The sequence below is a fragment of the Staurois parvus genome, unplaced genomic scaffold (genome assembly GCF_062004578.1).
Source record: "Staurois parvus isolate SC_StPar_1 unplaced genomic scaffold, SC_StPar_1.0 ptg000748l, whole genome shotgun sequence".
NCBI classification, from domain to species: Eukaryota; Metazoa; Chordata; class Amphibia; order Anura; family Ranidae; genus Staurois; species Staurois parvus.
The window spans coordinates 301,011-326,073 of NW_028318544.1; the positions used below are offsets into that span (position 1 = coordinate 301,011).

Consider the following 25,063-nt stretch of genomic DNA (forward strand, 5'->3'; position numbering starts at 1 on the left):
ATGGAGCTGAAATAGATGCTCTGTAGATGGAAATCCTATAACAACAGCTAGATTCACTATGCCAAGTGTTAGTTCCATCTGGGGATACAAGGTACACTATCCCAAAACCAATAGAGTATGAAAGCTATGTTACCAATACAGTCGTGCCTATCCAATGCAAAAACAACAGATATTCAAGTGAAAACAAAATAAATGCAGATTCCAAATTATGCAGCTGCCCCTTTAAGTGTGAAACACTAGTGATACAATATGCTGAAATAAAGATAGGTGCTTGCTAGATTCCTAACACATCAAATATACGTAAATACAAATGTGTGCAGAGTAGAAAACAAAAAGTGAGAAATAAAATAAAAGTAAAAGTCTGCCAGAGTGTATAACCCAACACCACACAATGATGTAAGTCCTTCAATGGATGTGGGATCAACCCAATCTCCCCAACTCTTCACCAATTGTGTCCAAAAAAATGCTCTCACAATTGGGTTTTGACCCCTTTTTACAGGTAGGTCAAACAGCATATGATCTCCCAAGGGTGCTTTAGGTCAAGGAGTGGATTCCATGTGCTTCTTCAAATGATCAGCTTAATATGGCATACTCAATAATGAAGCAGGGAACATCCATTAAAAGCATGTAAGTGTAGTATTTATTTAAGGTATAGCACATAAAAGAGTAAAAAAAATGCACTCACATTGCAAGGTGCCCATATTACTGGTAGTAATATACTGGCAGCACAAGCCAGTGTATACAGCCTATATTGGATATTAGTCACTGCACCGCCGCCATTGGCCGATGTGCGATCCAAGCCTCTGTTCCGTGGGCTAGATGTGACATCATACGGGACCCGGAAGTGGCGGTCCCAGCGTTTCTATGTACGTTTCACCAGAGCAATGCCTTCAGGAAGTACTGAGCCACCAGTTCCGGACATATTATATTGGAGCAAAAATGTTCTAATTGGATGGCCACAACAAAATAGCCATCCGTACTAATAAGGAAGGCAATGTGATAGACTGATTATACTGACTGTATATTCTGCTGCGGTTTACATTATAAAGCACTAAAAAAACATAAAAACACAATATTCCTAGGAAATGTATAAATGAATCCCTATGTCACTATAAAAGAGCCAATGCGCGTTAAAGGAGGTGAGTATTCCTGTTAGGAATCTATGTCTCCTAATATACCTAACCTTTCAAATAACTTCCATAATGCATCCATGGCTCCCTCTAGTGGTATTGAGAAAATCAACACCCAATATTAGGAAACTAAAGGAGATTTGGCCCATTTATAACCACCCCCTATTTAAACTTCACAAAATCTACCAACCATATAGGTATACAAAATACCCATCTGAGGGGTGGGTCTACACAATAGTACTACTTATAGACATATAAACACTTAGCAAAAATATATAAAGTATGTAAAACCATTTTCCATTCTTAAAATATTTTTAAAAGGGGATGAAGTCTACCATAGGGTGTTAACCTCTTGGGGTTAATCCAATTACATATTAATATTAAAACTGAGATAAAAAAACTAATACATGTCTATCTGCTTACCCAAGACCCCTAATAATCCATAAGGAAACAATTTAAATCTATGTCCAGATTTAACTCCATGTGGTCCAAAGTATGTAACTGATGTATCCATTTAGTTTCCATTTAGGTAACCTTTTGCCACATGTCCGTGCCCCTCCAGTGTTTTGAAACTGTCTATTCCCCAAAACTTCAATAGTGTGGAGACTTTTAGCATTAATTTTTTTCGTTTTCTACTCTGCACAAATTTGTATGTATGTATTTTTGATGTAATATTAGGAATCTAGCAAGCGCCTATCTTTATTTTCAGCATATTGGATCAATAGAGGAGTATGGGCTGAGGTGATCCATAGCAAAGGGACTGTCTCTGTGTGTCTTTAACCTCCCTAGCGGTATTCCCGAGTGCAGCTCGGGGTAAAATGTCAGTGCCAAAAGCGGTAACCCCAAGCTACATTCGGGCTTACCATGCAGAGCTGCATAGGGAGTCCCTGCAGCACTTACCTTGTCCTTCGCTCCCGCGTTGTGTCCTCTGCAGCGTCCCCGGCCATCTCCTCCGGCCGATGCCAGCATCCGGCTTCTGTGTTCTGGTCCCTGTGACGTCGGGACGTACGGGCGCCGCTGGCGGCGGGAAATTTGAAAATTTTTTAAAAATGTCATTTATTTCAAAACAAATTTTACATAGCAAAACATTGCTGTTTCAACCCATTTCACATACATTTTGTCCCTAGTGCTTTGTCCTGTGCTCTGCCTGCATTTTGTCTGTTCTTTCTGCCTGGAAACTGAGAAAAGTCCATGGCGTCCAAAAAGTGTCCCTTTAGGTCAAAAGCTGGTTTAGATCAGCTAGAGAACAGCGATAGTAAATCAGAACCACTTGCAGAATTGAGTGATAATGATTTGTGGGGAAATTCGTCATCAGACACTGAAAACGATTTTGCGACTTTGCTCAGCAATGTGCGAACTTGGCACTCTATTTCAAATTTCAGTGTTTTTGGTTTGATTATATTATTGAATTAAATTTATTATTATTATATTATTATTTTTTATGATTATTTATTAAATTATAATTTATGATTTCGTGTTTCAAATTTTATCATACCCGGGATGTTTAATAGACTCTTGTTCGGGCAGATTTCAGTGAGTTATTCCTAAAAATTACAGCCTACAATAAAAAAAACTACATATTTCCATGCAAAATAATGGTACCGCTTTCAGCACCAAAAATCTGAAATAATAAGACCGCCAGGGAGGTTAATAAGACATATTGCACCAGAATAAGCAACCAGACCCAAAGTGAGACATGGTCTCAAGTACTCACAAACCTAGGCAGCTGATGCTGATGGGGGTTATAGGCAGCCAGAAGTGACTGGGTCATGGTAGGCGCAAAGTGGAATAGAACTGGAGACAGGAGATCCACTTGGTGCTTCAGGAGCAGCAGAAGGAAAGTGCTTGCTGTAGGCTGAATGGTGGAAAAGAGAGCAGAGAGCCTAGTGGATGGTACAGAGGTCAGTCTATCAGCCGTAATCCTTAGCATGGTGACTCACAGTACACAAACATCTGGAAAGCACCATAGTGCATTGCCCTGTGCCTAAGGCTCATGTATACTGCAGCTGATAAACTAACATTCAGGAGATTTTCTGCATTTTTTTTCAGCAGCCCCTGATGTTTTCCTATGTGTCCATGTACACTATGTCATTTACAGTCGTTTACAGGCAGTTGAGTTTACAGTTGTTTTTTTTAACACACCACACTTGCCTTTAGGAGTAGATTTTATCAACGTTTCAAATGCCAAACACTTGTAAATGTGGGTAACCGCATTTATAAGCGTTTGCGTTTAGAACATTTTTTTAACTCTTCCATTTCCAGATGCTGTCCAGAGCCTTTTTTCATCATGCATTCAAAGCGTTTTTCCCAGTACTAAAATGGACCTCGTACACCATACTTTGAGGTTTCGCATGAAAGAAAATATGTTAGACACTGCTGCTATAATTTCTGCACAGAAATGAGCTGGAACACAACAACAACAACAAAAAAGACAGCTAATCTCAACAAATACTGTTCTCTCTGCTTCTGCTCTCTTTATTTCTCTCAAAATGTCTGAGATAGTTAATTACTGTTTTGGGGCATTTTGGAAGGTCTCCTGAGGTTATCTTTAAAAAACGCTTCTAAACGCAAACGCACATAAACGCTGTATGCAAGCTCGGCTAAACAAGCGTTTTTTAACCTACGTTTTTCAGCAGTCAGTTTCCATCATTCAGAAGTGTCTCGTGTACATGGAGCCTAAAGGTCACACTCCAGCCTAGCCTCACAATGTGCAGAGGTCTACCCAAAGAGTGAGTCTTAAAGGATTAGGTCAGCCTGGTCCATAAGAGCACTCTGCAGTTACATAAAAGCTAAGTTAAGTTTTTTTTAAAAAAAAATAATGTATGCAACTATTTTTGCAGGTAAAAAAATTGCATTTATTAATTTTTTTCTTGTGCTTGCAGAGTTTTGCACTAATGATCAGCAGATCGCAGGAGCAATGGAATGTCAGTCTCCTGCAGCATTTCATTATAACTGTCAACCCTACCTCCTGTAGAGGCAGACAGTTACTGGAAAGCAGGAAAATCAATGAACTACAAAAGTGCTCACCAGTTCCCTCACAGTTCATTGAGAACTACAAGCCGTCTGCTGCGGTGGCAGACAGCAGTTGTAGTTTATGTATTCACAAACTGATGTGAATGAATAACACTGCCGTGTAGGCGGAGCCATGCACCACTGCTCTCTTTTTAACTGCTTCCACACTGCCCTTTAAAAGAAATACTGCTACAGGGTGGCACGGGTGCACAAAATCAGGTATATACAGTATATGTGATTTTGCAGTGTTGGGTAGGGGGCATGAGCATGCCCTACCTGCGCCGCCATTCACTGTCTTGGCTGTCAGTCACTGGGTCTCAGCTGGAGATTCCCTGCCGGAACCTGGTGATCTCAGTGGATTTCCGATGGGAGAGAGACCTGTATGTAAACAATACAGATCTCTCCCCTGTCAGCTCCTGCACACGGCTTTGTATGGCTCTGCTGAGCCATACAAAGCAGTGTGCTTACAGTGAAACACACACACTGCCCCCATAGTAACACAGCACACAGTTAACCCATTGCTCACCCCACGTTAACCACTTCCTGTGCCATTAGTATCAGCTTTTTATTAGCACTGATCACTGTATTGGTGTAACTGGGAATGTCACTGACACCAAGCCAGTGCCCCCCAGTGTCAGAATGCCCATCACAGTCCCACAGTCCTTCTATAAGTTGCTGATCATGGCCATTACTAATAAAAAAAAATGTTTTCTAAATTCCAGTATACCATATTTTGCGCTCCATAAGACGTACTTTTTTCCCCAAAAAAAGGGGGGGAAATGTCAGTGCGTCTAATGGAGCGAATATAAAGCGGCCGGTCCGGTATTTCCACCGCCACTATGTCAGAATATCGGGCCGGCCACTCAGCTCTTTTCTCCTGCAGGACCTTACCTGTTCCTCGCTCCAGCGCTGCAGTCTTCCCGCGGCGGCTTCTGTGACAGCCGGGTGCCCACTGCGCATGTGCGAGAAGCGCTGCGCTTTGTAAATGGTCCTGCGTCTTCTGGGACACCTGACAGGTCCCAGAAGGCTCCAGGCCATTCACAAAGCGCAGCACATCTCATGCATGCGCAGTGGAAACCCGGCTGTCACAGAAGCTGCCGCAGGAAGAAGGAAGGACAACTCCGCGGAAGTGGGAGTGGGTACCTGTCAAATTCAGGTACCCGCTCCCCCTCCCTCTCCAAAGGTCCGCAGTCTCTGGTAATCTCCTTTACTGTCTGCAGTCTCTGGTCATCTGTACTATGTCCGCAGTCTCTGGTCATTCCCTGTACTGTGTCCGCAGTCTCTGGTCATCCCCTGTACTGTGTCCGCAGTCTCTGGTCATCTCCTGTACTGTCTGCAGTCTCTGTTCATTCCCTGTACTGTGTCCGTGGTCTCTGGTCATTCCCTGTACTGTGTCCGCAGTCTCTGGTCATCTCCTGTACTATGTCTACAGTCTCTGGTCATCTCCTGTACTGTGTCTGCAGTCCATTGGTTCAGAATATTTTTTTTCTTGTTTTTCTCCTCTAAAACCTTGGCGCGTCTTATGGTCAGGTGCGTCTTATGGAGCGAAAAATATGATATATACCGCCATTTGTAAATGCTATAACTTTCATGTAAACCAATTAATTTACACATATTGGGAATTTTTTTTAGCAAAGACATTTAGCAGAATACATTTTGGCCTAAATTTATGATGAAATTAGATTTTTTCAGTTTTTTTACTGGACATGTTTAATAGCAAAAAAATCAAAAATATAGGGGTTTTTTTCTAAATTTTCGGGCTTTTTGGTTTATAGCACAAAAAATTAAAAATGCACAGGTGATCAAATATCATCAAAAGAAAGCTCTATTTATGGAAAAAAAAGGACATAAATTTCATTTTGGTGCAGCGTTGCATGAAGATGCAATTGTTAGTTAAAGTATGTGTCACTTTAACTGACAATTGCATCTTCATTCAACGCTGCACCAAAATGAAATTTACGTCTTTTTTTTCCCATAAATAGAGCTTTCTTTTGATAATATTTGCCATATTGCAAAAAATTACCTGGTCAGGAAGGGGGGTAAATCCTCTGGAGGGCAAGTGGTTAAACTACAATACAACAGTGGGTGTGGGAAGAAGATCCCTCGCCTGCTGTTACAGCATGGGATCAAAGGGGCACAGGCAGGTGCTCTTTGGTAACATGTTACAAAGGTAAAGGCCTCTAAATATGGGTGTAACATGTTACCAAAGGTGAACATATCCTTTAACACAGTACACAAAGGCCTCTGAAGCATTAGAAGCAGAACCCAGTTCCCAAAGGTCACATTCTAGGCTGGTCCTGCAATTTTCCAGTTCAGCAGGGTCCAGGTACAACCCCCAAAGCTGATGCTGATGATACCTTGAGCCAGATAGCTTCCGTGCAGCTTGAACAATATCCTAAGGTTCTGAGGAAAAGGCAGTCAAACTCCTAAGACCCTAGCAAAAAAACTGAATCATGATAGTTAGGTGAGGGTTATATAGGGACTGGCAGTTAAGGGTTTTTCTGTTTGCTAGTGTCCAAACCACCTGTAGTCAGCATCATATAATTCAAATATCCAAGAATGTTTACATTTCTATGTCCCTTAATGGACAATAAAGAAATTAGTTGTTGGGCTTAAATACACTTTGAGTGAAGGAGAACCATAACAGATATATCTTTATAATCAACAAGTAATAAAACTATGTTACAGGAGCTAAGATAAACTGCTGTCATATTTGAATGTTTTTTTGCTCATAGTTCCACTTTAAGTTGCATCTTTTTTACTTAGACTTTATTTAATTACTCATTTTTACTGTAGGTTTCAATAGCACAGACAGTGCCCAGTAAGAATGTGGCGTCATAACATTTGCAGATGAAATATTGTAAATGACCCTTCGGGTGACTGATTATATCTGCATTGTCCTTTGAAAAGAGCATTCTAATTGCACTATGCCGTAAGAACAATCATCTTCCACGTGTGCCTTATTTTACCTTTCTACGTGTATCCTGGTTAAGAATGAAAGGTGTTAGTGACTTGGTCACATTTCAGTCTGGTTCACTGTCTCATGAGCTGGCTTTATTTGATGTAATGAAAGCTAGGTGAATGTTTATTGGATTTAAATGTGAAGGCTTATTGGTTTGAGATAGGGTCAAAGAAGAATTTCAATGCAAGAAAAAAAGAGAAATGAAGATCAAAATTACTTTTATGCCTTCAGCATCTCCAAACAGTGATAGTAAATGGTTGTGGCTTTTAATTCCACCGACGTCCACAATGAGCTCATCTGTTGTAGTAAGAAAATGATGCTATTATCACAGAGATAACTATACTAAAATAATCATTATTTAGAAGAATGCCTAAAACAGACATTTTTATCATATGTAATAAATGCATAAGGGGATCATATGATAATCACCCATGATTATGTTAAAGAGCAACATTGGATGACAAGTAAAATCAGTCAAGCACCCTGCTGATTTGAAACTTGGAGACCAAAGCTGGTCATGCATATTAAGATTTTTCCTATTAAGCCCTGCAGGCTGAAAGAGAGAAATCGCTTGATTCCCCTATCCAAACTAAACAGCATGGATAGACAAATCTATGGTGCCAGCTATTGTATTCTGACAGCCACCATCCACAGTTGTCAGAATACCAAAGCACGGCCAGCATGCAATCAGACCAACAATTTTCCACCAGGCTTCTACATCAAAAGTCCATTTTTGGATTCTTTTGTAGAACTGGGTGGTGTGGACAAGTGCCACCCATAGAAAGAATTTCAAACAATTAATCAGGTATCAGCCAAAATTCGATCCATGTATGGCCAGCTTTGGAAAGCATTTTAACTTCACTAAGCCAAGCCCATTCTGTATATTTTAGTCTGGGCTTCTGATTATCCCTTCCAATTAGTTTCAACAGGCTTCTTGCAAAGGCCTCTAAGCTATTTATTTCTGCCAGACAACCTTACGCTTTACTGCGAGTTTTTGATGCTACAGTGGGCTCAATGTCAGGGTGGGAAAAACAACCTTGCTTGCTTGGATGTAGTAAAAATATTCAGAATTATATTGGCAATAATAGGGATTTATTGAACACAAATGGTGCAAAGGGTGAATGTTATAGCCACTCAGGAAGTAGAATATGTTCCCTAAATCTACAGTGGATATAAAAAGTCTACACACCCTTGTTAAGATGTCAGGTTTCTGTGGTGTAAAAAAATGAAACAAAGATAAATCATTTCAGAACTTTTTCCACTTTTAATGTGACCTATAAACTATACAACTCAATTGAAAAACAAACTGAAATCTTTTAAGGGGAAAAGTAAACATAAAAAACTAAAATAATGTGGTTGCATAAGTGTGCAACCCTCTTTTAACTGGGGATGTAGCTGTGTTCAGAATTAAGCAATCACATTCAAAATCATGTTACATAGGAGTCAGTACACACCTGCCATAATTTAAAGTGCCTCTGATTAACCCCAAATAAAGTTTGCCTGTTCCAGTAGGTCTTTCCTGACATCCTAGTTGCATCCTACAGCAAAAGCCATGGTCCGCAGAGAGCTTCCAAAGCATCAGAGGGATCTCATTATTAAAGGGTATCAGTCAGGAGAAGGGTACAAAAGAATTTCCAAGGCATTAGATATACCATGGAACACAGTGAAGACAGCCATCATCAAGTGGAGAAAATATGGCGCAAGAGTGACATTACCAAGAACTGGACGTCCCTCCAAAATTGATGAAAAGACGAGAAGAAAACTGGTCTGGGAGGCTGCCAAGAGGCCTACAACAACATTAAAGGAGCTGCAGGAATATCTGGCAAGAACTGGCTGTGTGGTACATGTGACAACAATCTCCCGTATTCTTCATATGTCTGGGCTATGGGGTAGAGTGGCAAGACGGAAGCCTTTTCTTGCGAAGAAAAACATCCAAGCCTGGCTACATTTTGCAAAAACACATCTGAAGTCTCCCAAAAGCACGTGGGAACACGTGTTATGGTCTGATGAAACCAAAGCTTAACTTTTTGGCCATCATTCCAAAAGATATGTTTGGTGCAAAAACAACACTGCACATCACCAAAAGAACACCATACCCACGGTGAAGCATGGTGGTGGCAGTATCATGCTTTGGGGCTGTTCTTCTTCAGTTGGAACTGGGGTCCTAGTCAAGGTAGAGGGAATTATGAACAGTTCCAAATACCAGTCAATATTGGCACAAAACCTTCAGGCTTCTGCTAGAAAGCTGAACATGAAGAGGAACATCATCTTTCAGCATGACAACAATCTAAAGCATACATCCAAATCAACAAAGGAATGGCTTCTCCAGAAGAAGATTAAGGTTTTAGAATGGCCCAGCCACAGCCCAGACCTGAATCCGATCAAAAATCTTTGGGGTGATCTGAAGAGGGTTGTGTACGGGAGATGCCCTCACAATCTGACAGATTTGGAGTGTTTTTGCAAGGAAGAGTGGGCAAATATTGCCAAGTCAAGACATGCCATGCTGATAGACTCATACCAAAAAAGACTGAGTGCTGTGATAAAATTAAAAGGTTCAACTGAGTTGTACAGTTTATATGTTACATTACAAAGTGGAAAACGTTCTGAAATGATTTATCTTTGTCTCATTCTTTACATCAAAGAAACCTGATATTTTAACAGGGGTGTGTAAACTTTTTATATCCACTGTATGTGAAATAAAATCTTTATGTCTACTCAACATGTAATGTTAGATATAGAATGAGAGGCTGTACTTATACAATTTATTTGTTGAACGTAGTGACTAGTGAAGTACCCAAAGATGGCTGAGCAGAAGTGCAAAGGCCTATTCTGAACTCTCACACTGATTAAAATGTATTCTCTCCCACCCTTGTAATGAAAACATTATCATAATAATGAAGACATTATTGTCTATAGGGTACTTTCAACCTAAGGTAAGCATTATTGTTAATGTTGTAGGAACCTGGAAAAAATGTTGTGCTTTTCTCAGTTGTTGTGCCATGTGCATTATATTCATGAAATGTCCTCAATTTCAGTTATGCATATGAGCAAAGCTTGGTTTGTCTGCTCCCTGGAGTGTATTAAAAAAAAAACCAAAACAACAGATATTGCACACTGATATCACTCACAGTGCTTTGGCATCAGTTTCCAGCACCAAGCATGGATCTTATGCACAGATTTGGTAGGCGCAGCCATTTTTCTTTTTCTTTTCCAAAATTACTTGTAAAGATGGAACAAATAGAGGCAGGAAACAGACTTGTAATCACTGTTAAAAATCAATGTTGATTTAAGAAACAAAACAGAGAATAATTATTAAAAAAAACTTCTATTTAGTGTGATCTGCTGTACCCTGCACAAAATCTAGAATGCAAGATTTGTTAGGCACACCATAAGCATCTCAAGAATGAATGCTCTCTCTCTCTTGCTTTCTCGCTCTCTCGCTCTTGCTCTCTCTGGCTCTTTCTCACAAAGATGCATGCGCAGTGTGCTTTCCCTCCTCCCCCTGTCAGTAGTAGCTGAGCTGTTGTGACGGTGGATGGAGATCACACTGTACTGCACATGCACAATTTTGAGACAGAGGGAGAAAGCTCATCCCATAGATGCTTGAGGTGCAATTATTTCAAATATACTTAATCTGCTTGGCTGATTAATGCTTTTTTAAACACTATGCAAATAATTGCATAGTACATTTTAATTCAAAGGTGAACTTACCACATGGGGCTAAAGTGTAGGGGTCAGGAGTACGTAATGCACAGAACAATTTTCAAAGTGCAGCAGGTAGGATTATGTAACATTGTGCCCCTTACATTGCTGGTCAGTAGGAGTAATAAATGCCTGAGTGTCAATGAGAGGGAAAAGGCTCTGTTGTCAGTAGTCATGGGGAGGAAAAATGCCATAATGCTGGTAAAAGATGACAGATGAGCAGCAGTGGGTTGTCTCCAAAGGGAATCAGTAGATTTATCAAGGTCAGAGTGGCAAATGTTACTATGTCTGCATTGTTAACAGCTGCTGCTTTACAAATAAAGGGGACATTACATCTAGTAGCATTTTCCATTGAAGAAACTAAAACAAGTGTTGGTTAAGGTTGGTTAAACTTTTTGGTGAATGTTTTGGAGAATAGATGAATGTTTTAGGGCATTACAAAGCTGAACTCTTGCTATATATTAGGTGAATGATTCATAGGCAAATGCCTATGAATCATGGTAAATCTCAGCAAACCTGAGATTCGAACCTTTATAAAACAAACCCCTTAGTCAAAATTTTTGTCTTTCAGGAAAACTGTAAACGACAAAAAGACCAGCTGTCTGAGAGGTTTGATTATTTATATGCTATACTTGAAGAAAGAAAAGGTGAACTAACCCAAGTAATCACAAGAGACCAAGAAGAAAAACTTGAACATGTTAAGTCTTTAATGAAGAAATATGCAGATCATACGGAAACCGTTTCAAAACTGGTGGAATCAGGAATTCAGTTCATGGATGAGCCAGAAATGGCAATGTTCCTTCAGGTAAATCCACGAAGAATAATCTATAGGTTGTATGTATTTATTCTCAGCTGTGCATGTGAGATTAGGGTGTATTTAGGACAGTATATGAAGTGTTTTAAGCTTTATCAACCATTGATAATTTATGTGGTCTAGAAGTAATGTGGTTATGTGGTTTTGAAGTAAATGATGTTCTGCAGTGTCCAGGCACAATGCAGTGATGGACACTCTCAACCAAATACAAATTTCTACTACTAACTAGGGGATTTAAACAGAAGGCACTAAACTTGCTAAATGCCTTCTGCTGATTACTTTGTGGCAGTAGCAGCATGAATGTATTTAACAGTTTCTGATACCATAATCTTAACACTGCAATCCTGATGCATTTGTTATAGATTTTTTTTAACTAATGTTTAGTGAGCCCCTGTAACTCTTCTGATAAATATAGGGATACAATGCTTGGTAATTCAAGTTTGATTTGGGAACGTTTGCTTACCTATGTATTTTTCAGGGGAAGGCTACTAGATAGTTGTTATACTATATCAGAGATACAATACCACCACAAAAGAGAAAATGAAAAGGAACACTATGCAGATATTTTGTTTAACATGTGTATCTTGAATTTTAATTTTGTTTGTATGCTTCACAGAATTCCAAGGCTTTGCTACAAAAGTGAGTGCCATTTTATACTAAAACTAATATGTAAACTTGTATTGCTCAGCTTGGGACTATAAATTTGATCTTATTCTCTTTAATATTTAAGAATAACAGAAGCATCCAGAGGATTTCAAATGGAAAAAATTGAACCAGGATATGAAACCATGAATCACTTTACAGTGGACCTAAACAGAGAAGAGAGAATACTACGTGAGATAGATTTTTATAGAGGTATGCAGCATGATCTGCAATTATACTGCATATTAGGTATAAATAATATTTGCCATCAAAATAAATGAAATTATTTATGCAGGTTAAAGTAGTCTGAATACATTCAAAATCAAAAAGTTTAACACATAGGTAGTCATTTTATATAATCCACCATACCTGTCTGAGAACCTTACCTGCATTGATATGATCTAGTGGGTGAGCTAGTGACCTTTGGCACATATAATCAACCCTATGGTCCATGTTAGACTAGTGTTCCTATCGATGGTGGTAATTTGCCAGTTGCAGGGTCAAAAGAATAGCAACCAAAACAATCATGATCAGAAGCAGTTGAAAGATGCCCAAATACAGAGAAAGTATTTGTTGTGTAGTAATGCTTTTCAGTACTTCTGCTGTAAGAGTGCTCCATAAATTGGAGCCATCAACATGGGGTCACTCTTTACATCTAGAAGAAAAGAGATTTAATTCCCAAATACTGAAAGGCATCTTCACAGTAAGAGCTGTGAAAATGTGAAATAGTCTCCCTCAAGAGCTGATTCTGGCCAGCTCAGTAGATTGTTTTAAGAAAGGCCTGAATTCTTTCCTAAATTAACATAATATAACTGGGTACTAATATTGATAGGTAAAGTTGATCCAGGAAATATCAGATTGCCTCTTGGGGGTTCAGGAAGGATTTTATTTTTCCCCAGTGGAGCAAATTGGATCATGCTTTTTGGGTTTTTTGCCTTCCTTTGGATCAACTGTGGGTATTGGATAGTGTATATGGATATTTTCACTTTGTGCGTGTAGGTTTTCTTTTTTCTTATCCTCTGTTGGTTAACCTCCCTAGCAGTATGATTATTGGTGCTGAAAGCGGTACCATTATTCTGCATGGAAATATGTAGTTTTTTTATTGTAGGCTGTAATATTTAGGAATAACTCACTGAAATCTGCCCGAACAAGAATCTATTAAACATCCCGGGTATGATAAAATTTGAAACACAAAATCATAAATTATAATTTAATAAATAATCATAAAAAATAATAATATTACATTTAATTCAATAATATAATAAAACCAAAAACACTGAAATTTGAAATATAGCGCCAAGTTCGCACATCACTGAGCAAAGTCGCAAAATCGTTTTCAGTGTCTGATGACGAATTTCTCCACGAATCATTATCACTCAATTCTGCAAGTGGTTCTGATTTACTATCGCTGTTCTCTAGCTGATCTAAACCCGCTTTTGACCTAAAGGGACACTTTTTGGACGCCGTGGACTTTTCTAAGTTTCCAGGCAGAAAGAACATTCAAAATGCAGACAGGGGACAGGACAGAGCACTAGGGACAAAATGTATGTGAAACGGGTTGAAACAGCAATGTTTTACTATGTAAAATCGTTTTGAAAAAAAAATGACTTTTCTTACATTTTCAAATTTCCCGCCGCCGGTGGCGGCGCCCGTACGTCCCGACGTCACAGGGACCGAAACACAGGAGCCGGATGCCGGCATCTGCCGGAGTAGATGGCCGGGGACGCTGCAGGGGACACATCGCTGGAGCGAAGGACAAGGTAAGTGCTGCAGGGACTCCCTATACAGCGCTGCATGGTAAGCCCGAGTGTAGCTCGGGGTTACCGCTTTTGGTACAGACATTTTACCCCGAGCTACACTCGGGAATACCGTTAGGGAGGTTAAACTGGATGGACTTGTTTATTTTTTCAACCAGATTAACTATGTAACTATATAACTATGTAACTCTGCCGAACATTCCTGATTAAGTGATTGGAAAGAGAAGAAGAATAGGGAAATTATGACACTGGCATTTATTAAAGGGATAACAATAGTGGTCACCCAGATTTTGTAACCTGTCTGATCAATGTTTCTCCCTCTGAAGAAACGTACAATATAATACTTCTCCTTTTCACAACCTCATGTAAACACAAGAGATAATTCAAAGAAACAAGAAGAAAATGTACATACTAGTATGATTTGGAACAAGGAGTTTGAAAAAAATATCACTAGTGCTCTATATGTTAATATATACAGTGGGGCGAAAAAGTATTTAGTCAGCCACCAATTGTGCAAGTTCTCCCACTTAAAAAGATGAGAGAGGCCTGTAATTGACATCATAGGTAGACCTCAACTATGAGAGACAAACTGAGAAAAAAAAATCCAGACAATCACATTGGCTGATCTGGAAAGAATTTATTTGCAAATTATGGTGGAAAATAAGTATTTGGTCACCTACAAACAAGCAAGATTTCTGGCTCTCACAGAGCTGTACCTTCTTCTTTAAGAGGCTCCTCTGTCCTGCACTCATTACAGGTCAATGGCACCTGTTTGAACTTGTTATCAGTATAAAAGACACCTGTCCACAACCTTAAACAGTCACACTCCAAACTCCACTATGGTGAAGAGCAAAGAGCTGTCGAAGGACACCAGAAACAAAATTGTAGACCTGCACCAGGCTGGGAAGACTGAATCTGCAGCTTGGTGTGAACAAATCAACTGTGGGAGCAATAATTAGAAAATGGAAGACATACAAGACCACTGATTATCTCCCTCGATCTGGGGCTCCACGCAAGATCTCACCCCGTGGGGTCAAAATGATCACAAGAACAGTGAGCAAAAGTCCCAGGACCACACGGGGGGACCTAGTGAATGACCTGCAGAGAGCTGGGACCAACGTAAGAAAGGCTACCATCAGTAACACACTACGCCGCCAGGGACTCAGATCCTGCAGTGCCAGACGTGTCCCCCTGCTTAAGCCAGTACATGTCCGGGCCCGTCTGAAGTTTGCTAGAGAGCATTTGGATGATCCAGAAGAGGATTGGGAGAATGTCATATGGTCAGATGAAACCAAAATAAAACTGTTTGGTAGAAACACAACTTGTCATGTTTGGAGGAGAGAGAATGCTGAGTTGCATACAAAGAACACCATACCTACTGTGAAGCATGGGGGTGGCAACATCATGCTTTGGGGCTGTTTCTCCACAAAGGGACCAGGAAGACTGATCCATGTACAGGACAGAATGAATGGGGCCATGTATCGTGAGATTTTGAGTGCAAACCTCCTTCCATCAGCAAGGGCATTGAAGATGAAACGTGGCTGGGTCTTCCAACATGACAATGATCCCAAACATACCGCCCGGGCAACGAAGGAGTGGCTTCGTAAGAAGCATTTCAAGGTCCTGGAGTGGCCTAGCCAGTCTCCAGATCTCAACCCCATAGAAAACCTTTGGAGGGAGTTGAAAGTCCATGTTGCCCAGCGACAGCCCCAAAACATCACTGCTCTAGAGGAGATCTGCATGGAGGAATGGGACAACATACCAGCAACAGTGTGTGCCAACCTTGTGAAGACTTACAGGAAACGTTTGACCTCTGTCATTGCCAACAAAGGATATATAACAAGGTATTGAGATGAACTTTTGATATTGACCAAATACTTATTTTCCACCATAATTTGCAAATAAATTCTTTCCAAATCAGCCAATGTGATTGTCTGGATTTTTTTTCTCATTTTGTCTCTCATAGTTGAGGTCTACCTATGATGCCAATTACAGGCGTCTCTCATCTTTTTAAGTGGGAGACCTTGCACAATTGGTGGCTGACTAAATACTTTTTTGCCCCACTGTATTCAAATTCGTACCTGACTTCAGTAGTCAATATAAGACAGTGCTAATGTGCTTCCTTGTGCCTTACCATATTCTACTTCCAAATGATATAGAAGATGAAGAGGAGGAAGAGGATGCAGGAGAAGCTGGAGATTCTGAAGAAGTCCACACAGAATCTTCTGGTGAAGAGGAAACAGCAGAGCAAGTGACTCAGAGCTCTCAGCCCACACCAGAATCCACCATCACTTCCACAAGTACCAGCCAAGAACAGACTTCCCCTCAGGAGACAGATCAACAGAATCCAAGTCCCCCTGCCCCACAAGTAATTTGAACATCATAACTCACACTAACATTAATAATGTTTACATGATTAAACCCACAAATTCTCTAAACGTTTGTTTAACGTAACTGAAACACATAGAACCACTTTTACAGATTGTTACAGATTAATGAAAACCTACTAGTAGAATCTGCTATTTTTAGAAGATGTATGCGATGTGCATTAACACTGATTAGCAATTAAATGTATTGGTTTAATAGATAAAGGAAATATGAATTAATGTATTTACGAAGAAGCCATAGGTGAAGTGCAGACATTAAACTATTTGACAACGGCCTTTGCAGTCTTTGCATTTTGGAATTTGTTGCCAAGATCAAAAAGAATATCAAATATTTACCATTCTTATGATTACATTGTATTGATTATCTACAAAATCTACAAATATTAATTTCTGTTTTTTTTATCTTTAAAGCTGAAGTTTAGGCATGGAAGTTTTTACATAGTTATAGTGGTTCAGCTTGGACCAATGTAAGTATGTATATGCCATTTCTATGGGATCCCTGTGGAAGTTGGAAATCACTGAAGTAGACCCTACTATTTTAGTGATCTCCGCTAGCTTCCAGCTTCTAGCCAAGGAAGTTGCTCACTCAGCATGAATGGCATTCAGGGAACACTTTGCATTTTCTCAATGAATGCAAAGCATTCTTTGAATGCATGAGGTGGAGAGGCAGTAATGTCATGGTCTCCACCTCATCCAATCAGATAACACTTTGCATTCACTGAGGGAAAATCAAATTGTTCTCTGAATGACACCTGTGCCGAGTGGGCATGCTCCTATGTTCAGTAGGCAGCAGGGCAGCTGCTCGGCACAGGACCCAGAAGCCAGTGACAATCACTGTAGTGGTGGTGGCTGCAACAGTGATTTTCAGCTTCCACGGGGATCCCATAGGTATGGTACATACATGCATACATTGGTCCAAGCTGGACCAATATATCTATGTAAAAATTGCCATACATAAACCTTAGCTTTAGTTTCTGTTTTTTATCTCTATTTTATCTGGTATCTATGACTCATGTAATGAAGTGTCTTATAGTGATCACTAGAACAGATCAGTAGTAGTTTGCTAGTGCCGTCTGGCAAAGTTGAGTGGATCACAAGATCAGCTGAACTAACCTATTATTAAATTATCAGCATAAAGGATCTCACATGCTGACCATAAGCAAAACACATATAGGTATTTTAAAAACTATTTTAAGAGATCTACAATTGGGACAAGTGCACAACTTAATGAAGTATGGGTTTGTTGTAAAACAAACCTACATACTCACCTCTATGCTGCAGCATCAGTGTAATGCTGCAGCTGTCCCACATTGGCTCTAAGTCTGAGAACGAAGTGATCACCCGGCTACCATCACTTAGTTCTTGGTCTGCTCAGAGTAGACAGCAGTGACCGTCAGTCAACACTCTCTGTTCCTCCAGGGCTTACTGGATTACCAGACAGAGGATGGGCTGAGCGCAGCTGTGTCCAGATCCCAGCCACATGCTGAGAGCTGAAACCAGATGTCAATCAGGCAGCTGGATGGATCCCGACAATATTGTTAGCATCTTTCCAGAGACTGGAGTGGCTCTGCCTCATCAGCTGATAGAGGGAAATAGCTTTGGCCATACGTTCCCTATAATACTGTACATATATTTACTGTTTTACCTGCCAAAACATGTGTATTTGTTTCCAACCATTCATGCTTTGTGCACACGTCTGCCAAGAAAACCACCTTAATACTCTCAGGTTCAGCTCTACAGCGTCCTAAATCACCTTCCTGCTTATTGGACAGAGGTGATGATGCTGATTGTTCAGTAAGCAGTCTAGAGATGGGATGGTGATACAGACAGCTGATTTGCTGAATTAGGAAATAAAAAGTGCCTACTTCTGACTGTGAGGTGGAGAAGATGATTGTAAATCACAAAACAAATTGTGCAGAATTAAAAATCCATTGTTGTGTAAAATTATTTAGTTCTGTTTAAGTAATTATATTTACTGAGTTTGTAATGCCTCATGATGTTTAGCATAACCTAAAAAACTAAACTTAGTAATAAAGCCAAGTGTGTTAATGCATGGGTAAGGAGTACATATACATATATTATAAACATTTGCAAAAGTTAGCAAAATTTGCAAAGTATAACACTGAGCAGGTGTTGTTTTCAACACACTAATCATTTTAACAAGTACAGGAAAAAAATTGATTTGCACTGAATTTGACATAGGAATCCCCACAGCTTAAGTAAAACTAAAATTCTATAACATTTTAATGAATCATGCCGAAATGTTCCAGTTTGTAAGAAACGTGTAAATAAGCTCACCTTTATGTAGGTGTCAGATTCATGTAAAGATACAGAGGAATGAAGATTATGTAGGTTCAGTTTGTCAGTTTCAAATTTACTCTTTGTCATGTGTGTCTATAAATTGTCATTCAATTTGTTACCTCTTTCACTTTCCTCTTCTCTCCTACACAGACATTATTAACATCTGCTCATAGCTGATGGTGTGAATGACATTAATTATAGAAGAAAAAACACTGAATTGGTATTAATTAGGAATCATTATCATTTGTGAATAATTTAAATCATGTTTATTCTGGACTCTTTTTTCAGTTTGCAAATAATCATTTATTGTGAAAAGCTTTCATCTCCATCCTTTCATTGAAAGACCCCTTTAGAATATCTGTGGATAAGAGCTTCATATTAGCCTTTTTTTAATGTGAAATATATACAACATGAAGGCAAACACTTTTCTTATGAACAACTGAGGTCCTGTGATCCCTCTAAATTTATTTTAGGATTACTAAACACATAACATAACATAAGATAACATAACATAGCATAACATAACACAAAAATTTACTTTAGGCATTTGGGCTGTTAATAATCCTCACAGTAGTGCTTGTAAATAAACCTGTGCTAGAGATTGGCATTTCTGACATTTGCACAACTTTGTGAATCAGAAGCCTTGTTAAAATTGAATTCCAAACAGATTTTTCAAAATATAACTTAATCACGTATTAATGTTTAAAAATAATTTATTGTAGTTTTACATATAAGTAACATAAGCACTCAAATATGTCTTGTTATTAGCCTTCCATTAGAGCTTTTTCACACCATGGTGCAGAGATGTCAGTTTTTCTGCAAGTGTTCTGCAAGGGTACAACAAAATCAATTGTTCTCTGTGTGCCCTGTTCACACCACAAAACTGGTATCACATGCAGTTGTTAAAGTGGAATTTCACTCTGTCAATCAACATTGACTATTTTTAATCCTTAAGTTGCTAACATTAGTAAATAGATAGGAGAGCATTTTATATTTTCTTGTTTTAAAACTTTTTTTACATTTCTTCAGTTACTTCCTACTTTCTTTGACTAGGCAGATGACATCCCATGAGTCTTCAGGAGGGGAGGAGGGGTTTTCTCAGCTAAGTACATCCTTCATGCCTGCGTGCCAGAGCTAAGGGCAAATGGATTCCAGGAATTAAATGCTCCATGAATCCTCTGCCCTCAATTAAGATGGCCATGGCCAGAAATACTAGGGGGGTGTTTTTCAAATTGATTTCTCAGCAAAATAAAGCATGGAGACATGGATGGATGGGTGAGTTTGCTTTGAATATTAAAAATAAATTAAATAGCGTTTTTGGTTTGTGGTGCTCAGATGCAGTGCAGTTCCACTTTATTATAAATCTGTGGGATTATTGGTTATGAATTTAGCTGTGTGTAATCCCCTAGTATACAAACATAGCTTTAAAAGTTAGAGTAATCATCCCTATATCATAAATTTACCTCTTCATATTACTAAACACAACATTTTATTTAGAAAAAATTAGGTAAATTATGTTTTGTGTCCAACCATGCAACCCAAGATGGCCATGAGTGTGGCCAAACACAAAATTGTAAAGTTACTATTTTTTGTAAAAATACGTTTAAACTTGGTGAAAACATGCAGCCGAAGAAAAATTTGACAGACTCTTTACTGGACTTTTATAAGTTACATCTTTATCCCAAAGAAAATTTACCACTCTTCACAATGACATCTTATTCATATCATCCGAATTCGTGGGTGTCTTTATTTGTGAGCAACTATTTTCAAGAATGAAGCATACGAAGGGCAAAATTAGAACCATAGTATCTGATGAGCATCTTGAGAATTCATTGAGAACTGCTACTACATCCATCCAACCAGATACTGATGCAATAGTTTATCAAAAACTGTAAAAATTTGCACTAGTTTTATGTTGCCCTCTGTTACTTTTATAATAACAAATATTACAAAAAACAATTATGTTTTATTACTCAGATAGGTACATTATCTATATCACTGATCATTCATTTGTGATCTGCCTTACTTTTTCTGCTCATCAGCTATCCTTATTGTTAGTGTATTTTATCTGTGGCCCATGACAATTTCTCTTCTTCTAATGTGGCCCAGGAAAGTCATAGGGTTGGAAACCCCTGCCTTATACTGTAATACATCACACATTAAAATAACTGCATACCACTTAAAGGTCTAAAATTTACCTTCATTGTTGTGTGAATATTACATATTCCAGCAATATATCTCTTGCCAAATAAAATTTGGCAAGCATCTACATTTTGGGTCTGCATTTTCTCCAATATATTCAGATTTAAAAAATTGATTGTTCCACGGTAACCACATCCATGACTGAGTCTAATTAAACAAAAGATCACAAAATGATTTGCAAGATGTACTCTTCCTTTCACCATTATTTGGGATAGACAAATGCATATGCAAGGATAGAAAATACAGAATTTAAAAAAAAAATTTGAGTGAAAATTACATTTACACATAAAATTGTAGCAATTTACTATCTATCTATCTATCTATCTATCTATCTATCTATATATGCAAAATATTTTCTCATTATTGAGTGTTATAACATCAATTTGGTACTAACACAGACTTTTTTTATGGCAATGTTTAGAACTCGAATCTCTTCATTACAACTAACCCAGGGTTTGAAAAATAACACTATAATCTGTGGCTTTCCTTTGTGGAATAACACATGCAATGAACATTAAAATCTTGATTACTTTTTTTTTCTCATCTTGGGAGGTTCTAGTGCTGTTATTGCTTTGCCTTATAAGCTGAATTTCAGATGCACCATATACAGCAGTTTGAGCTGCATTCCAAAAGATAATGTCTCTTTTTATTTTATCTGTCCTGATAAAGGGTAGTGTTGAGCCAAGTGGTATTCAACAGACGCCTAATGCTCAAGTGCTCTCAGCAACAGAAACTTCAGACCGCTTGTTATACCCTAGCTGGTATAAGAACCAGACATGGCAACAATCCAGCCTTAACAAGGCCCCAGTGACTGAGGCTGTGGGTCCAGTAAATTCTCCCATTCCAAAGGAAATGACTGTAAAGAAAGTAGATCCATCAGCAACAACTTTTAAGGAGAGCATAGCAGGGGCTGGTAAGGACACCAGTTCATCTGCAAATATGCCACAGGTTAGTGAACCCCTCCATGTTGTATATGTGAGCAATGAGCTTGCTAGGCTTGCAAAACCATAAGGAATGCCTTGCTATATCTGTGCTGCTTCATCACTACGTATGTCCAAGTGAAGAAATGAAGCCAAATATTGTAAGCTGCATTCTAAAAATATTTTTATTATTATTTTTTGTAAATTTCTTTACATTTTTGCATTCTTATGTTATCAGCTGAAATGAATATACATTTGCTAAAATATTTAAATTATTTTTAAAAAGAATCAACTAGCACTAAAATTTATTATCCAGCAATCGGTAGTTTTAATAAAATGAAGGCTAAAAATTGCTCTATGGAATAACAAACTATTCCAGTAATTGTTTATCTCTCCAAATAGCAAAATAGAAGAGCAAACAACCTGCACATACCAAAGGTAAAATATTTACCCTTCTTTCATAAATGTTCCCCTTTCAGTTCTTAAGGGGTTAAGCTGGCCATACATTATAACATTTTCTTATTCAATTTATTTAGATTTACCTTCAATTATTTGTTACTTTATGTTTGACCTCATATTATATGGTTTTGGTAAATCTAAAGGAAAATTGTACAAGAAAATTGTATAATGTATGGCCAGGCTTAGTTCATCTTTACAGAAAAAAATGAAAGGATGAAAACACCCTACACCTTCCCCATGCACCTGGTCCCCGCTGCACTTACCTTCATGCGTGATACAGTTTCACTGTCTACGCAGCCTGGTGCAGACCCGAGGGTTCGAACACCAAGCTATTCTTCCATTTCTTTCACTAGGGACGCTGGGATAGATAAGAGCAGTTCTGATTAGCCAGCATGAGCGCATGGCCAATCAGAACCACTCTGATCTGTCCTGCAGTCCCTTGAAACCCCAGGATCACTGTGCCAGGCTGCATAGACAGTGAAACTGCATCACCCACGGAGGTATATGCAGACTGGGGGGGGGGGGAGGCTGTAGGGCGTTAGTTCACCTTTATTTTTTTTTAAAAGTTAATCTAACCCTTTCATTTTCTCTTTATTCAATATAATGGTTTTCTACAATAATAGGTAAAGCATGTCTGTCTATAGATCAGCTAGGAGCACTACCAACAGAGTAAACAATATTGTAAACAATATTCCAAACACTGTACAGCAGACATTTACCATTATATATAGCTTTATATAAACCAGAGTTCCAAGTACTCCCTGGTATATGTTATACTATCTTAATATACTCCCACATGGATACATTTATTACCAGCACTTTATGGCTAGATAGAAATGTTTTTTAAACAATCACCAACGTTAAATAAAACAACTTTGCACTACAAAAACAACTGATATAAACTCAATTTTGTTCAGTAGGGAAATTATATCAGCAGTAGTAATGCAAAAAAATGAAGTTTGCAAACCAAAGGAAAATAATTACTGAAAGACATCTTTAAAAATATATAAAGATTATGGGTAGAAAAATGTCTTTAGATATGAAAGTAATCAGATATAAGACGCACATATAAATCCGCTAGTAGTCAGCATCCATTCTATTCAAAGCATCTTTGCTCTTCATATTACCTTGAGTGACTTAAGGGATAACTCTATTCTTGTGGAAAAAATATAAAAAAATAAAAAGACATAAAACAGCAAATACTGTATCAATTGCTAGATTATCATTTTTGTAATTTAAAGTGGTTTTAAAAGTAGGTATTTTACTTCAATACATTCTCAAGGTAAAAAACCATCTGTGTGCAACTTCCCTCCCAGCCTCACCTTATACTTACCTGAGCCCAATGTTGCTCCAGCATTGTGCCAGAGAACAGTAGCTTTCTCCCTGTCTCTCTCTCCTCACTGGACATGAAGGCAGCAGTGGGAACTATTATCTCCTGTTGCTGTCAGTCACAGCCAGTGAGCAGACAGTGGGAGGTAGGGCCAAGCCTACACAAGTGCCCCTATAGCAAGATGCTTGCTATGGGGGCACTTGGCAGGAGAAGAAGCCCAGAACACCAGTGGAGGACCCTAGAAGAGGAGGATTGGGGCTACTTTGTGCAAAATCATTGCACGAGCAGGTAAGTATTACATTTTTGTTATTAAAAAAATTTACAATCACTTTAATGTTATTAAAATTTACCTCACCTTTTCAGTCTACAGCCCTGTCATTTTCTGTAAAATCCAAAGCACTATAGCAACCTGGAGGCATTCTGTAAACTGCTGGTGTAGAGAATGTCCCCAGAAATGTAATTTTCTGCTTTTGTGATTGACTAACTACTTGTCTCAGAAATCTAATAGAAGTTGAATTTAAGGCTCCCTCCATAAAAGCAATTTAAGTTTTGGTGAGATGCTGTACAAGACTTAAATACTTCTAAAGGGATGCAGACACTGCAGCTGTCCTCATTAGAACACAAAACAGCTGATTATATTGAATCAGGCACTCCTGTTCAGAATCAGTAATCAATCAGTCTGGTGAAACAAACAGCTATCTCTTCAAAAAGGTAGAAATCTGCTACAAAGTTTGTTGAAATCCTTGCAGTGTGCATAGATCACCCAGAAAGGATTGTTTTTTTCTTGACAAGAGTGGATTGACTCTTTAAATGTAAGAAATACGTAATGTTCACTGGTTTTAATGGATTTCTTTGTAACATCCTATATCTTATATGTTTGGAGGAGTCATTTACACATTTGTATTTGATAGAATACTCTATTACTATAGATTAAGGTTACTTTATGGAAGCTAACATGAATGTGATTGAAAACTACAGATATACCCAGATACCCAGTCAATAATTTTCTGGTATTGCACCAGTCTGTACATTATCTATTGGTTTTCCCTTTAAGATAATGGACCTTTATTAAAGGTTTCTGAAAGGGCTATTACTGAAATTCTGCTACTAATTTTGTTCTTCTTCTGTAGATTCTTGTGAATATATGTGCAATCAGATCCCTAGCTTCACTCAAGTGCCAAAACCATGACAAGGAGTTAGAATCTGTGTTGACAGGCTTTTGTTTAGATCATGAATTTGCATCCCCATCAGGGGCGGACTGACCATTCGAGCACTCGGGCACCGCCCGAGGGCCCGGGGTCAGTAGGGGACCCCATGAAATGCCCCTGGCACCTTTTTTTTAGGCTCTTTGGATGTGCTTTGAGTGTGGGAGAGGACACAGGGGCCCCATGATCCCCTATTGCCTGGGGGCCCCATGAGTTGTCAGTCCGCCCCTGATCCCCATA

At 38.7% G+C, this 25,063-nt stretch overlaps 1 protein-coding gene across 2 annotated transcripts in view; it reads left to right on the forward strand.

The window, feature by feature from the left end:
- The window catches only part of TRIM55 (tripartite motif containing 55), a 183,703-nt gene that overhangs the window by 110,481 nt on the left and 48,159 nt on the right, over window positions 1-25,063 (forward strand). The window contains exons 5-9 of one of the 2 annotated variants that reach the window (XM_089654258.1): window positions 11,378-11,611; window positions 12,237-12,259; window positions 12,351-12,475; window positions 16,179-16,387; window positions 21,579-21,857. In XM_089654258.1, coding sequence (XP_089510384.1) covers window positions 11,378-11,611; window positions 12,237-12,259; window positions 12,351-12,475; window positions 16,179-16,387; window positions 21,579-21,857 — 870 coding nt within the window. The remainder of the gene's footprint in view (window positions 1-11,377; window positions 11,612-12,236; window positions 12,260-12,350; window positions 12,476-16,178; window positions 16,388-21,578; window positions 21,858-25,063) is intronic. The other variant, XM_089654259.1, reaches the window with a different exon arrangement.